General features: G+C 62.4%; 1 protein-coding gene across 2 annotated transcripts in view; it reads left to right on the top strand.

Annotated features, from left to right (window-relative positions):
• Ighmbp2 (immunoglobulin mu DNA binding protein 2) overlaps positions 1-14,564 on the top strand; it is a 41,512-nt gene extending 26,948 nt beyond the window's left edge. The window contains exons 8-15 of one of the 2 annotated variants that reach the window (XM_021731708.3): positions 5,743-5,917; positions 7,691-7,873; positions 8,116-8,234; positions 8,651-8,745; positions 9,396-9,519; positions 10,089-11,009; positions 12,907-13,079; positions 13,866-14,564. In XM_021731708.3, the coding sequence (XP_021587383.2) occupies positions 5,743-5,917; positions 7,691-7,873; positions 8,116-8,234; positions 8,651-8,745; positions 9,396-9,519; positions 10,089-11,009; positions 12,907-13,079; positions 13,866-14,063 (1,988 nt within the window). In that variant the 3' untranslated portion in view covers positions 14,064-14,564. Of the gene's footprint in view, positions 1-5,742; positions 5,918-7,690; positions 7,874-8,115; positions 8,235-8,650; positions 8,746-9,395; positions 9,520-10,088; positions 11,010-11,578; positions 12,759-12,906; positions 13,080-13,865 lie in introns of those variants that run through there. The other variant, XM_078045435.1, reaches the window with a different exon arrangement.
• Positions 14,565-15,901: the final 1,337 nt, after the last annotated feature.

Here is a 15,901-nt window from a genome sequence, read left to right as displayed (position 1 = left end):
GGTGACTTGGGCTCAGTTTGCTCTTCTCCTCGAGCGTCTTAGGTGGGGGTGGCTCGTTGGTCTGAGGCCTTTCTTTCTGACATAAGCGCTTAGCTGCTGTCTTTGTGGCTTCCCACAAGTTCTGAAGTTTTGTGTTTTCATTTCCATTCCTTTCCAGATGCTGATTTGGTTTTTGATTTCTTTTTTTCCCTCCTGAAATCTTGGTTTCTTTTTGCCATGTGGGTTTTAAACAGTGGAGTTTTCCAGGTGTCTTTGCAGTCTCTTAGTTCGTGGGGCCGCTGGTGTTCGTGGCAGGCACGCGTTGGGTTTTCTCTTCTGTCCTGTTCGGTCCTTCTGCCCCGCGGTGTTCAGAGCACTTGCATCTGGTCCAGGAGCTGAAGCCTCTTGTTCTGCTCTCTGTTTTCTATGTGTCCCATTTGGCCCTGAATCCTTTCCCTCCTCTGGTTGCTTTTGAGTCGAGGGGCGGTTCCCAGCCTCTGCTCCTGTCTTGGAGGGCGAGCGAGCTGGGGCTCCGTGTTGCTGGGGCTGCGGGCCGCAGTGCTGCTCCAACCCCGGGGCGTCCCCCTGTCGCCATGGAGCCTGAGACCCTTGTGGTGGGGACTGACAGCGCTCCTCCCGGTGCGAGTGCTCTTCCTGTCCTGTTACATGCGTGTCACAAACCTGTGATACTGGGTACTGCTCTAGGGGTGTTTCCTTTAAAGAGGTTCAGACCATAAGAACCGTATCTTCTACATTTCCCCACACGGTTACCGCCTGGGGCTCTGCATTCCTCGGTTTAGACCCGGATTTCTCGTGCTCTCCTTCCCTTTTGTTTCTTAGTAGTGTGTGTCTTCGTTCAGTGGACTCTGAGGTTTTTTGGGGGGGGGTACTGGGGATTGAACTTGGGGCACGTGACCACTGAGCCACATCCCCAGCCCTATTTTATTTTTATTTAGAGACAGGGGCTCACTGAGTTGCTTAGCACCTTGCCATTGCTGAGGCTGGCTTTGAGCTTGCGATCCTCCTGCCTCAGCCTCCCACTGTGCTGGGGTGACAGGTGTGGGCCACTGCGCCTGCTACTCTTTGGACTTCGCTGTGTCTGGCAGTACCTTGATCGGCCTGCTTTTTGAGTGAGATCCTTGCTAGGTGTGAATTCTAGCTTGACACATTTTCTCCCGGTGTTCTAAAGCTGTGTACCGTCATCTGCATGGGGGATTCTGAAGACAAATCCTGCATCCTCCTCTTCTTTGCTCCTTTGTACATAATGTCATTTTTTGTCTACTTTAAAGATTTTTGTCCTCGTCCCTGGTTTCAAGTGAGGTGATTTTGATGTGCTTCAGTGCATCTTCTTTGTGTATCTGGCCATCTGTCGTCAGTCCCCTTATTCTGGCCCTGTCCCCCGTGTGTTTGGGAGATTCTAGTTTCCTTGCTTGAGACCTCTCTGTAGCTCACTGATTCTTTTTTTTTTTTTTTCGTATTTTTGTGTTCTTTCTTTCGTGTTTTATTATTCATTCATTTATTTTTTGCTACTGGGGATTGAACCCAGGGCTGCTCAACCACGGAGCCACATCTCAGCCCTTTCAACTTTTTGAGATAAGATCTCACTGAGCTGCTGAGAACAGCCTTGAATCTGTGATCCTCCTTTCTTGGCCTCCTGGGATTATGGGTGGGTGCCAGGTTCTCATTTTGGGTAGCTTCTTTTGCTGTAGGTGTTTTTGTTGCTGTTTTAAAGTTGTGGTGAGAACTCCTGTCTTGAGCTCTGACTTCATAGAGCATAGTACGGCATACGTAGCTGTCAGCACAGTGTTGTGCAGGAGATTTCTAGGGCTCACTTGTTTTGGTGTTGAGGATGGCTGAGGGAGGCAGCCTCGGGTCACCCACCTCCTTTGTCCAAGGTCTTGAAGTGTTATTTCGGGTTTTCTTTTTTTGTGTGTGAGTGTGTGTGTGTGTGTGTGTGTGTGTGTGAGAGAGAGAGAGAGAGAGAGAGAGAGAGAGAAGAGAGCGCGCGCGTGCCCTTCCTGTTACTCCACCTGGGTCTAATACGAGCCTTGGTCCTCTTGCTCCCTGGAGTAGCTGTGGGACAGTGCCTGGCACCTCGTGGTGGAGTGGAGGATGCGGTCAGCCTGCCATTTGGGGGTTCAGGACGGCTGTGTGTCTGAAGTCTTCATTGTTGCTGACAACATCACCACAAATGCAGCAACCTAGAGCAGCCCCCAGTGGGCCCCGTGTCCAGGCACAGCTGGTCAGCCCCACTCAGGGTCTGCAGGCTGCACGCCGCCCGAGGCTTCCTGGGAAGGTCTGCTTCTGAGCTCAGGTGCTCGTAGGCGGCCTTCAGTTCCTTGTGGGCGGTGGCACTGAGTTTCTTGCTGATTGCTGGCTAGACACTGCGCTTAGGGTTTAGATATGAGGTGGCCCCCAGACCTTCTGTGTTATTGCAAGAATATCTGGGGATGAATGATGAGGTCACGAGAGCCGTGACCTCACCAGGCCATCCTGGTTTGACTGGACTGACCGGCGACGATAGGCAGGTGGGCCAGAGGAGGTGGTCACTGGAGGTGTGCCCAGGAGTTTCCTCTTTCCTGTGGCCCCTTCCCTTGCTCGCCCTCTGCTTCCTGGCCACCATGATGGGGCAGCACTTCTCCACCTTGCTCTTCCACCATGATGTCTGCTCACCGTGGGCCCAGAGCATTGAGTTGGCCCTTGGACTAACCCTCTGAATCTGTGAGCCAAAATGAACTTTTCCTCCTCTGCGTTGTTTTTGTTGGGCATTTTGATTACAGTGACAAAAACCTGACTAGTGGACTTCACTTCATGGCGCTCCTTCAGAAGAACGTAAGGACAGTCTCCTAGCAGGAAGGCGCGAATCTTGTCTGGCGTTGGGGACGGGGCAGCTCATCACTGTTGCCATGTTCTGTTGGTTATCAGCAAGTGCCAGGTCCACTGCACCCAAGGGGAAGGGTCGTGCAAGGTGTGACGGTAGGAACCAGGGTCCTGGGCTGCCTGGGAGTCTCTTGGTCACGTCTGTCAGGTGATGGGCGCTCTGAGGAGCAGAGGCCAGGCTGTCGCAGGCGTCGTGGTCGTTGCTTTACCCAGAGGTCTTTTCAGATCAGGTTGCAGGAAAGTAAGTTATTACTTTAACTTATGAAGGTAAGTGCACACTGACTCACACTCACTTTTACACCATCTCTGTGGTCGCCCCGTTGGTGCTCTTCTTTACGTGGTTTATGTTCTTTCATTTCAACTTGACGGCCTCTAGTGTTCCTAGAAGGGTGGGACCGCTAGTCACGGGTCATTCCAGCTCTTCTTTGCATGGCCACGTCTTATTTTCTCCATCCGTGTCTGGTGGACAGGCTCCTTTCCCCACTGGGTCCCGTCGCTCGTCCTGCTGCTAACATCACTGAGGACACCTGTGAGGGACGGGTGCCTCTTTCTTCTTCCAAGAGTCTTGGTCTTTGTTTTTCTGGCGGTTTGGTTATGACGTGGACAGTTTGGTCGAGGTGTGGGTGTCTTTGAGAAAACTGTATGGAATTTGTGGAGCCCCTTGGACGTGTGGATTCATGTTTTTATAAATTTTGGAGAATTTTCAGCCATTATTTTTTTTCAAATATTTTTCCGGCACCTTTCTCCAGTGTTACACGTATGTGGCTCTGTCACTTGCCTGAGCCCCTTTGTGCTCCTCGGGCTGAGTGGCCTCGCCTCCTGTCCTGCGCGGTCACTGCTGAGGTCTTGGGGAACTGCGCGTGCGCGTTTCGGCTGAGGGGTCTACTTGGTTCTTCTCTTTTTTAATCATTTTTGTCTCTTCGCTTTTACTCTGTTTAGTAAAATAGAGTCTCATACTTCTTTGTATTTGGTTCCTTTTTTCCTTGAACGTATTTAAAAGAGCTGGTGTTCAGAGTTCTCGTCTAGTAAGACCCCCGCCCCGCCCGCTGGCCTCTGGCTGCCTTTCCCCACGCCTGGTCCTCTTCTTGACCCTCTTGTCTGGCGCGTTCTTGTTGGAAACAGTGTTGGAGGCACAGCAGGGAGGCAGCTCTGACGTTGGGGTCGGGTGAGTCACCTCTGAACTACCTACAGCCCGCGTTTGTGGTCCTTTGTGGCCACTAAAGTCTCTTGGTGGCCAGCTAGTGATCAGAGATTCCTCCGGCCTCCTGGAACAGCCTCCTCTCTGAACCAGGCTGGGTGCGGCTCCTAGTCTTCCTTCCTGCTGTGCTGAACCTCAAGGGGAACCCGGGGCAGAGCCTGGGTCTCCAGGTCATGGCTGGGCACGGGCCCAGCTCTTTGGCCATTGCAGGCCATTGTTTTCTCCTGCTGGGGTCCCCTGCCTCAGGACATTCACCCACTATCTGCTCGTGGGATGACACAGTGGGAGAAGCCATTGGTCTGGGGGGTTGGGTCGGATCAGGGTGTTCTTGGAGTGGGGTCTGCTGGGCTGGCTGGATGGCCAGCCTCTGGGAAGGGGATTTGCAGGAGTGGCTGCCAGGCTGCTGTCTCAAGGGTCAGGGCGTGGAGAGGGTGGTTAACTGCACAGGGCTACTTTGCTGAGATGCAGCCATTTTCCTTGAATGAATATTTGCTCCCTGGATTGCGAGAGGATGGGTGCATTTCCAGGGGTCTGGCAGAGCCGGTCCTGACCATCCTCCAGCGCTCTTTCTGCAGAGTGGAGTAGAGTCCACAGAGGCCGCGGCCCTGCCGTTTGCACAGACACCTCTGGCTTTACGCTTGCTAGAGGTCAGACAGGCCACTGGTGGCCGTGTGGCCTTTCAGGCCTCTCCTGGCTGGGAGGGGAACTGGGATGGGGTCCTGGAGCTGTGTCCATCAAGGTGTCTGGTTTTAGGCGGGCATTAGGCCCAGTGGTCAGCACTTGCCTAGCATGTTTGAGGCCCTGGGTTCCATCCCCAGCACCAGAGAGAGAGAGAGGGAGAGGGAGAGAGAGAGAGAGAGGGAGAGAGAGAGAGGGAGGAAGGAAGAAAGAAGGGAGGGAGGGGAAAGGAAAGAAAGAATGAACGAGTTCTGGTTCCTCTTGGCACTGTGAGTCACAGCCGTGATTTGCACACATCCTTAGTGGTCCAGAGGCCAGCGGAGCTCTGTCCTGTGCGGTCGGGTGTCCCGCCCATCTCTGGAAGGTCCGTGCAGGAAGTTTCTTGGTGTTAAGCTCACCCACGTGTCTTTAGCGTGGTGCACTCAGGCTGGGAGGAGCAGGGCCAGCATGGACCACCACCTCCTGCCGGGACTTTCCACACTTGTCACCTGTTCTGGTAACAGTTGGATGAGGCCTGGGTGTGGCTCGGGGAAGGGGTCTGCTGTTGAGTGCCAGGGCTGCCGTGGGGCCTCCTGCTCACAGCCTGGACCCTTCCCACCGTGCTGCTCCTGGCCCCTGGAAGGAGCAGCTGTGCAGCGGCCTTGTGTTGAGGCGCCGGTCACGAGTTCCTCTGTGTGGCTAAGGAAAAAGGCCTCCTGTCAGACGCTGCAGCCAGGGCCTGCGGAGACGGGGGCATTCTGTGGCTTGAGACGGTCCAGGGCGGGTAGTGTCAGCGACCGGAGGCTGGAATGGCCGGTGCTCAGAGCTCACACTTGCTGCTGTGTCAGTACCAGGTGGCTGGGACCGGGATCCCGAGTCCCCCCGGCTGGTGTTCCTGGGCCAGCTTGCTGCACACAGTGCTGTGCCAGGCTGGCCGGCGAGGTGCTGCTGGGCATCTGTGGCGGCTGTGGCTGGACCAGATCAGCCGCTACCACACCCTGTAGACCGGAGGTCTCTGTCCCCACCAGGAGCTTCTGCCGACGGCCCCCTGAGGCTGCTGCCCGAGAGCTACTTTGACGTCGTGGTCGTGGACGAGTGTGCCCAGGCCCTCGAGGCCAGCTGCTGGATCCCCCTGCTGAAGGCCAGGAAGTGCGTCCTGGCCGGAGACCACAGGCAGCTGCCGCCCACGGTAGTCTCTCACAAGTAAGGCCGCTCCCCGGGGCCCAGGCCCAGCAGGACGTCTGTGCAGGGCCACACCTCCTCTCCCGTGTCCCGTGCCATGCCTTCGCTGCCTTCTACAGCTGACCCGCTGGACTGTGCTCCTTGGCAGGGAAGGGGTGCCCCAGCCTGATGGCCGCGGCATGATGCTCAGGGCCTGCATGTCCCTGGTGCTCATCGAGTGTGGCCTGGTGGGGTAGCAGGCCACTTGGTAGGTGCCCTGGACAGAGAACGCAGAGGCCCTGGGGACCCTGCCTCTCCCTGTAGAGGGGTGCAGGTGCCGGGACCCCACACAGGCCCTGCTGGTGAAGGAGGTGCCGTCTGTCCATCCTCCTCGTCCCCTCTTCACCCTGGCCTCCGTGGGCCTCCCTGCCCACTCCTCCTAGACTACGGTCCCCAGGGTGTCGGGCAGCCCCAACTGCAGCTGCCCATCCGAATGCTGCACGGGGCCTCCGCGGCTCGCTGGGTCTCCCTAGAGTCGGCCGTGGAGGCGGCCCTGAGTGGCCGGCTCCAGGAGGCAGGCCACGTCCAGCGAGGCCGCCCAGGAGCTAGTCCCCCAGAGGGCCGAGGTCCCCATCTGCGGCTGGTCTGGGCTGCTGTCTGGACCTGGTGCTTCTCTGGGGCAGTCACGACCAGCCTGGAGCTGGAGGCCAGACGCTGTGCCAGGAGGGGTCGGACCTCTGGGGCCTGCTGATGGGCTGGGACCCCGGCCAGGAGCCTCAGAGAAACGGGGACTGACTGACGTCGTCCCCTCCAGGAGCCTCACGTGGGATGGGGGCGCAGGGGGATGCGGAAGTGGGCGTCGGTGAAGCTGGGCGAGGAGGCTCAGTGTTCTGCAGGGGTCTCCAGGCGTCCTGAGAGGGGCTCTGTCCTCCAGGGAGCTTTCAGATGGACAGGCTGGAACTGCCTCCGTGGGAGTGGAGACCTGGGGGGCTCTGGAGGGGCCCTGCGGCGTTTGCAGGGCCAGAGCTCACCTAGGCTCACTTCCTGGTGACAGTCCCTTGGGGAGCAGTGGTTAAGGACGCAGAGGCCCTCTGCATTCCCACAGGGCGGCTCTCAAGTCACCCCCAGGGACTGGGCACTTGCCCAGTGGTTCTGCCAGTCGACGTGGGGGGCAGAGGATAGGCTCGGAGCCGGGTGGCCAGGTGGGATCTGGCTCTCGGCCAGCTGGCTGGGCAGGCTCCGCCTTGGCTTTCCGGTCTCCCTCTCCTTTGTGTGATGTGGGGATCGGAAGGTCCAGTGAGGATGAGGGGTTGGCTCACAGGCGGTGCCCTGTGGGGTCGGCTGCTGGCGCACCTAGATGTTGGGGTGCGTCTGCACTGGTTTCCTGTTGTTGCTGTGACAGCTGGGCACACCTTGGTGGTGACTGCTGGCCTAGGTTTGTGGTCTCCCATTCTGGAGGTCCAGTGTCCCAGGTAGCCTCCCTGGCTCACACTGGAGTGTGGCAAGGCTCTCTCCTCTGGGGGCCGCAGTGTGGCCCCCGGTCTTCAGTATGGCATCTTCCGGCCCCTGTCACATGGCACCTGTGACTCTGGCCCTCCTGCCTCTCTGCAGCCTGGCCCTGTGGTTCTTGCCCGGTGACCCAGGGTCCTTCCCTGTCCACAGAGTTCCTCTGGTCCTGTGAGGGGCGTGTTCTGGGGACATCCTGGGGTCTGACTGCCGACCCCCAGGTCCCCCTGGGTACGAGTCACGGGATGATGGGTGGCTCACATGGCTTCACGGTGCCTTGGGCCCTGCTTCCCTCCTCCCCTGGTGCAGGGCCGCGCAGGCTGGGCTGTCCCGCAGCCTGATGGAGCGCCTGGCCGAGGAGCAGGGGGCGAGCGCAGTGCGGATGCTGACCGTGCAGTACCGCATGCACCAGGCCATCATGCGCTGGGCCTCCGAGGTCATGTACGGCGGGCAGCTCGAAGCCCACCCCTCCGTGGCCGGCCACCTCCTGAGGTGAGTGTCCCCCCTCAAGCTCCCCCCACTGGAACGTGTCCTGGGGATTGTAGCTCAGGGCAGCCAGGGACTGATTTTCTAGAAGGGACTGTGGCCTTGCCCAGGAGCTGGACCGCGTCTGCCCAGCCTCATGCTCTTGGTGCCCAGCACAGGCTCCAGGGGTCAGCCCCTGTGTTTCCGGGTGGGAAGGGCCAGTGCTGTGGTGTGGGAGTCCAGCACAGCTCTCGTCCCCCGTGTGCCAGGGACCTCCCAGGCGTGGCGGCCACGGAGGAGACGGGCATCCCTCTGCTGCTTGTGGACACTGCCGGCTGTGGGCTGCTGGAGCTGGAGGACGATGACGAGCAGTCGAGGGGGAACCCAGGTGAGCGTGCCGTCTGGGCCAGCTGGTCACTCAGATGGCCTAGCGCCTGGAGGTGCTGATGGGCGACAGCAGGCTCCCGTGGGCTGCAGGGGTTTGGAGTGGTCATGCCTGGGGGGCAGCGTGTTGCTCTTCCCAAGGGCAGGCGGATGGCTCCTCGTCCATGGGCGGCACGTCTTCCCATCTCGCCCTGAAGGTGAGTCTCAGGCAGCCCTTGCTCCTCGAGGCGCTGATGGGCTGCCGTCACCCTGGCGTGAAGGGCGGGTTAGCCGGAGTCCTGCACTCCGGTTGCTAGGCCTGGAGCCTGTGGCCAGAGCTGGCCCCCAGGATGCGCCCTGTGGACAGCTGGCAGGGGAGTGCGTCACGCAGGCCTGGTGCCCAGGCTCGTCCCCCTCTGTGAGCCGCTCTCCTCCCTCCAGGTGAAGTCCGCCTCGTCACCCTCCACGTGCAGGCTCTGGTGGATGCTGGCGTCCAGGCAGGGGACATTGCTGTCATCACGCCTTACAACCTCCAGGTGTGAGGGCCCGGCTCTCCCTCTGTCCCTAGGGACTCAGCCAACTCACAGGCCCAAAGAGAAGGGTGACGTGGTGGCCTGTGAGTTGGCTAGTCCTGGACTTGCGTGATTAGAGGCCAGGCAGAGGACTTCAGCAAGAGCTGCCTGTCTGTGTCACCTCACTCTGCCCTCCCCACATATCACTCCTCCTGAGTCCCCAGAGTGCGTCTGGCTCTCAGGTGGCCTCCAGGTGGCCAGCAGCCTCCGCGGACGCTGCCTTCCACAGTGGCCCTGGCTGGACAGCTGTCCCTCTGCCGCCTCTCCAGCTGTGGCCGAGTCTCTGGCCAAATTGTGCCCGCCCTGTAGAAGCTGCTGTCCATGTGGGGCAGTGCCCAGGAAGCAGATGCCCCTTCCCCCTCACAGTGTCCACACCGCTGAGGCTGGTGGCTGTTATGAGCCAGGAAAAATGACAGCATCCAGTGGCAGGGCATGTGCCAGCAGATGGCTCCCGTCTGTTCACGCCATGCCCGGGCAGGGGAGGCGGGCACCTCCTCCTGGGCTTCTGCGGGCTCCCTGGGGGGTAGTTCTGCAGCAGGAGCCCTGGCTGAGCAGGGGCGGGTCCCGAGGCCGCTGGGCTTGGGGTGCTGAGGCCGCGGCCTGCTTGGTTGCAGGTGGACCTGCTCAGGCAGAGCCTCGCGCCCAGGCACCCGGAGCTGGAGATCAGGTCTGTGGATGGCTTCCAGGGCCGCGAGAAGGAGGCGGTGGTGCTGTCCCTCGTCAGGTCCAATAGGAAAGGTGCGAGGCCTCGCCAGGGTCCTGTGGGGACAGTGCAGAAGGAGTCAGGTCCCAGGGCGTGGCCGGGCAGCCTCTGTCCTCAGGAAGCTCAGGAGGATCAAACCACCAGCCAGGAAGGGGCCGGGGGCAGAGGCCTGGGCAGGGGACTTCTGAGCGGAGCTCTCCACAAAGAGCCCTGTCAGCCTGGAGAACGGGGCGTGTGTCACAGGCAGAGGGGGCCCAGCGCGGGGTCAGGGAGCCGGTGGAGGGTAGGTGGCTGGGCTGGCGGTCACAGTGGCCTGCTAGTCACCGCCTCAAGGCAGGTTTCTGTGGCTGGGTTTGTTGGTGGCAGCACAGTGTTGGCCAGCGGCTGGGTGAAGCGTCCTCCCCAGAGGGGTGGGAGCAGATTGGAGGTGGCCTGGGGACGCGGTGGCTGGCTAGGCCTGGGGGAGGGGTGCCTGTGGGGGAGCGTAGCCGGTGAGCAGTGTGGACGTCCCCAGCTGAGGGCAGGCGAAGGGGGGGTGCCCGTGACACTGCGACTGGACCGCGGGAGCGGCCTTCCATCCTCCCTCAGAGCTGGCCCTTCGCAGGTGAAGTGGGCTTCCTGGCCGAGGACCGGCGGATCAACGTGGCCGTCACCCGCGCACGGCGCCACGTGGCTGTGGTCTGCGATTCCCGGACCGTCCACAACCACGCCTTTCTGAAGACCTTGGTGGACCATTTCACAGAGCACGGGGAGGTGCGCACGGCCTTCGAGTACCTCGACGACATCGTCCCCGAAAACTATTCCCACGAGGGTTCCCAGAGCCACAGCCAGGCTGCGAAGGCCCGGGGCCCCGCCTCAGCCAGGCCACCTGGACGCCCACCAGGTGGGCGGCAGGAGGGAGGCCCACAAGCTGCCAGCCGCCGGAGGCGGGGCCCGAAGCCTGGGGGCCCTGAAGCCTGTCCCCAGCCCCACCTCAACGGTGAGGACCCGGGGGCAGCAGGAGGCACAGGGGCCACGGAGCGCTTCAGGGCCGCGATCATGGAGTTCCTGGGCAGCGAGGAGACGCAGCTGGAGTTCCCCGCCTCCCTGAGCTCTCACGACCGGCTGCGCGTCCACCAGATAGCCGAGGAGCTCGGCCTGCGGCATGAGAGCTCCGGGGAGGGCAGGGCGCGGCGAGTCACCCTGCGCAAGGCGGGGGCTGGCCGCAGAGCCCCCCAGCCCGCCTCCCAAACAGAGCAGCCCCCCGGGCAGCCGCACAGCCAGGTTCAGCCGGATCTGAAGGCGCTGTCCCTGGAGAGTCCCCCCCTGGAGAAGAGTGGCCACGAGCAGCCAGCCAGGAAGGCGCCACCAGCCGGGAAGGTGCCACCAGCCAGGAAGGCGCCACCAGCCGGGGAGGGGCCACCAGCCGGGAAGGGGCCACCAGCCGGGGAGGCGCCACCAGCCGGGGAGGGGCCACCAGCTGGGAAGGGGCCACCAGCCGTGGGCGTGGGGCTGCCGAAGGCTCCAGACAAGAGGAAGAAGAAGGGTGAGTGGTCCTCGGGGTGCAGCGCCCACGTCCCCACTCACCCCGACCCCCTGGGGGAGTTAGGGCTCTGGGCAGTTCTGCAGGTGAAGCGTCTTTAGCCCGGTCTGGCTCCCCTGGGGCAGTGACTGTCACAGGCACCTTCTTGTCCCTGAGCCTCGGCAGTGCCCAGTAGAGGGCGCCCCTGGGTTCACTGTGAACCTCAGCAAGGGCTGCCCCGCTGCGGGCCGGGGCGTGGGGGCCAGGCCCACCCACAGCACTCACCCTAGTGGAGTGTGCACGGCCCCGCTGAAGCCCCAGGATGGCCCTGCGCTCTGTCCGTCCTGCACTGCCCCCGCTTCCACTGGGTGACCGGCCCCTAGGTGGTCAGGCGTGCCTGGCTCAGCCTGGGTTTTGTGGGCACCTCGGGCCGTGTGTCACAGCCACATCCCTGTCAGCAGGGTGGTGACAGGTCTTCTCGTTGGCGGCCCTTGTGTTCAGCATATGGGTGTGGAGCGGCCTCCTGGGGCCGGAGCCGGAGGCCGTGGCACGTCCAGCTCATGTGGACCTGGCTCTGTGCTCCTGCCCCGCAGGCTCGACCTTTCAGCAAGGGCCCTCCCTGAGGACAGGCACCAGCCCTGGGACAGCATGACAGCTGCCCGCTGGGGGAGCCCCGTGTGCCCACGCTTCAACGGCCCGCTTTCTAGGACACTGGCCGCTCTCCCTCGGAGCGTGTCTTCAGCCCCCGCTTTGCCAGACACAGAGGAGGCCGGAGCCAGGCCTGGGCTACCCCCGTGACAGAGGTGGCACTGGCCATCTGCACAGGCTGTGCCCTTGGCTTTGGGTGGCTCCGTGGTCCCTCAGGCTGTCCTCTGTGACCCACTGCTCCCTGCCATGTCACCCCCACTGGGGCCTGAATGGGCTCTCCCAGCCCTGCCCTCCTGGTCTCCCAAGGACACCTGTGCTGCGGGACGTGGCAGGGAGGGGGGCCTGAGGTCAGCGGGGCTCCCCAGACCTCTCCAAGCCAAGTCGCTTCTGCTCCTTGGGACTGGCCAAGGTCAGCACGTCTCTCCCCTGATTGGGTGGCCACTGGGCCATGTGGGAGCACAGCAGAGCGAACCTTGATGCAGTCCTTTCTCGGGGAGGTGGGCAAGGAGGGGGCATGCACAGGCAGCATCTGGGGGTGTGCACAGCTGCCAGGACCAGCCACTGGCAAGTGAGGCTCTAACTGAGGTCACGGTCTCCTGTGCTGCCCACCTCTGAGGCTGACCATCCTGACCCTGGGAGCCTGGTCACTGCAGGGCACCCACCTGCCAGTAGGGAACAATGTGGGGCACAGGGACAGGGAGGCCAGGCCTGCCTGGTTGCCCAGAGCCTGCGGGGCCAGCACTCAGTGTCCCCGAGTGTAGAGGTGTGTCAGGCACACGCGTGTTTTTCGGGGCTATGCCCACGTGTAACTTGGCGTCTCTTTCTACTCGTGAGCATCTTCCTTTAACCTCAGAGTGTTTCTTCCTGTTAGAGTGTCGAGGGTCTCGTGGTCTTGCCACCTGTGCCCTGTGTGGTCACCCCGCTGCCCCTGGAGTTGGCCTGCATGCTGGCCCGGGCTGCTCTCCCTGAGGCAGGGTCTTCTGGTGAGGCCCTCTGAGGACTCCATCTGCACTGGCCGCCGCTCCCAGCCCTGCTGTGGGTGTTCAGCAGGAGGAGGGCTCAGGCCACTGGTCAGCGAGGAGCGAGGGCCAGTGGAGTCGCGGGGCCCGTGGCCTGGACCCAGTGGGTTCTGCTGAGCACGGTCGGCGCTGTGCCAGACCTGGAGGCAGGAGCCTGTGCTCAGGGTGGGATGGGCGCGGCCACTCTGCCTGGGTGCCCAGCAGGCTGTTCTGCCTGTCTTTCCCCCCTGCCTCAGTGTCCCCTCTGTCCCCAGGACGTGCGGCCCCAGCGGCTCCTGCCGAGGAGGACTTTGACGCCCTGCTGTCGGCTGCCATGAAGGCCGATAGAACCTGTGCCTTTGCCAAGTGCTCGGCCAGCGTCGTGACCCTCGGCCAGCTCTGCCAGCTTTGTGGCCACCGCTACTGCCTCAGCCACCACCTGCCCGAGGTCTGTGGCCCTCTTGTGGGGGGCAGCTCTGGGGACCTACCCAGTGGAAATGCCTGCTCCCCCAGCCCCCACTGTCCTGGGGGTGCTTTCTTTACAACAGTCAGACCTGGACTCAGACTCGTGGACACCTGGGCCAGGTCAGAGGCCGTCCTGCTGAGTCATGGCCATGCTGGTGGGGACTTGGTTCCTCCATGGGACAGTCTGCTTCAGGGGAGGGGGACATGGGATGTGTGGTGGGGCCCATGGTGGCCCTGGTGACTTGCATTTGTTCCTTGAGCACGTCTGGGTGAGGAAGCCCCACCAGGTGTGGGGGCTGTGGGCACCAGGCCAGGCAGGGGCCTCGGGAGGTGCTGGGCCTGGTGCTGGCTTGGGAACGAGAACAGCACAGGGGTCAGTGCCAGTGCCCAGCACTCTAGGAGCCACGGAGGCAGTGGGCGGCCCCCACCAGTCGGGGTGTTGGGGTGGGCTGAGGCTGGGTGGAGGTGGGAAGTAGAGGCCAGGCCGGCCTGGAGAAGTTGGGCAGCAAGACTGCGGCCTGGAGAGGCTGGAGGCAGCAGGAAGTGGCCGTGGGGACCGTGTGGTCAAGCAGGGGTGCCATTTGCTGTCCACATACTTTGACGGGCCTGCTGCCAGCCCCAGGTGGATTGTAGCCTCCAGTGTGAAGGCCAGACCTGCCGGGAGGAGGGAAACTGTCCAGGGCCTCACATGGGGCTCCCAAGGTCCCTAAGCCCTTGGACAGCAGGTCTGCAGGCTCCTGTCCCACCCTGACTTTCATGTCCCTCTCAGGTTCACGGCTGTGGCGAGAAGGCTCGTGCCCACGCCCGGCAGAGAATCAGCCGCGAAGGCGTCCTCTATGCAGGCAGCGGGACCAAGGACAGGTCCCTGGATCCAGCCAAGAGGGCTCAGCTGCAGAGCAAGCTGGACAGGAAGCTGGGCGAGCTCAGCAGCCAGAGGACGAGCAGGAGGAAGGAGAGGGGCACGTGACCCGACCTGCCCCAGGAGAGCCTGCGCGGGCCCACGCTGCGTCCCCAGGCTGGCTGTGACCTGGGGCAGGGCTGGGACAGCAGCATGTCCCTGATGAGTGGCTTGGACCTCGAGCTGTCAGCTGCAGAGCTGGGGAGGCTGCTGAGGTGGGTCCTGTCAGCCGCTGGCCAGGGCCTTCCTCCTGGCTCTGTTCCTTGTGCCTGCAGCGACCCTCGTCCCTTGGGGCCCCTGTCTGTCAGGAAGGCTCCTGGCCTGCTCCTGCCCTTCCTCTCGCTGGGCTTGGGGACTAGGTGAAATGGCTTCTCCCAGTTGACGGTCCCGGAGGAGCGTCCCAGACCACCTGTGTGGCCGATGCCCGCTCCAGGCCTGCTCTGAGCGCGCTCCGTTGTTCTCTGCCATGTACTCTATTTGCCAGAATCTCATTGATGTCATTAAGACCCGGGTTTTTGTTTCCGAGGTGTGTAAGTTATTTAAAGATGAAATAAAACCGTGTGCACCGGCCTGGCATGCCTGCTCTGTCTAAGAGGAGCCTCTTCTCTTTCTGGCTCCCATGTCCCTGTCCTGGGGTGGGAGGAGCCAACCGCACCTCAGGCGGGGGCTGCAGCGGGGCCGGGTGTGCACCCCGCAGGTCAGGGTGCCCCTGGCTTGACTGGAGAGTTGAGCTCTGTCAAGCTGCTGCCTCCCTCCTCCGCCTCCGGGCCCACCCTTCCTCCGGGCCTCAGGAGGCCTCCGAGGGCCTGCAGGGGGCTGCTGTGCTGTCCCCAGGGCCCTCCCGCCAGGCCCCTGGCTGCAGCCACTCTGCTTCTGCCAGTGCAGGCCGCCCTCTCCATCCTGCCCCGCCCAGTGCCCAGCCTGGCCTCCCTCGGGCCAGACGCTGTCCTGGCTTGCTCCCAGAGTAGCCCTGGGACTGAGTGGCCCACTGGGGAGTGAGCCCGGGTGCTCTGCCCCTCGCCATGCTGCGGCCCTCTTCAGACTGCTCTGGGACAGGGTGGCCTCCCGGGGCCACAGGGGTGCACCACTGTGTGCGGCACCTCCTTGTGCTTTGTAAGAGCCTCAGTGAGCAAAGACCCAGGGCTGGGACGTGCCGGTGGTGCTGAGCGTCACACACCGATGGCTCACGGTGCTGCTCGTGTCCCTGAAACAGGGAAAAGTGTTTGCAAAGGGTCCTTCGGAGGCCGGAGGTGTCCACGGTGAGGCTCAGTGCAGGGCTGCTGGGCACAGGGGTACGATGCCCTCCCTGCTGGCTGGGGTGCCGTGACCAGGAGCATCCTCCTGGGACCTTGCTGGCAGGCGTTCGTGGGGGTGGCTCAGACAGTGCCCTGGTGGCAGGGAGGTAAGCCCCAGAAGAAGGAGCGCCTCCCAGATCTTGGGGACCAAGTTCAGCCCCTTGTGAGGGGTGGGCTGCTTGGGCTTCATGGGGGTGAGGGGTCCCTTGAGGACTCCTGTCCGTGAGGCACCTGCCCGTGTCCCCTGGTGGTGAGGGTGAGCACAGTCGGAGCCCCAGCTTCAGGACCGGGTCCTTCCCAGGTCCCTTGTCTGTAAAACCGGGCGGCAGTGGGACCGTCCCACGGTGGTTCTGAAGATCGGGTTTTGTGCAGAGCCCTGACCACCGTGCCCAGTGCCGTCGCCTTCGTCACCCTGCAAGGCTGCGGTGACATGCGGGGCTATAGCGAGCAGCCTGGTGTCTTGCTGTGGCGGGGTCGAGGGTGCCCTGGCCGGAGGCCCCCGTGGAAGGCCAGGCTGGCAGCGGCCCGCTGTGTTTACTCTGGTTGTTCGGGGCGCTGCCCGGAGGCCCGGCCCGAGGGCTGCTGGGCTGCTGGGAGGTTCGTCACAGCCTT

This window comes from Ictidomys tridecemlineatus, chromosome 4 (assembly GCF_052094955.1).
Source record: "Ictidomys tridecemlineatus isolate mIctTri1 chromosome 4, mIctTri1.hap1, whole genome shotgun sequence".
NCBI lineage: Eukaryota > Metazoa > Chordata > Mammalia > Rodentia > Sciuridae > Ictidomys > Ictidomys tridecemlineatus.
Note: the sequence above shows the minus strand (reverse complement) of the source record. Positions and strands in the feature narration are given on the sequence as shown.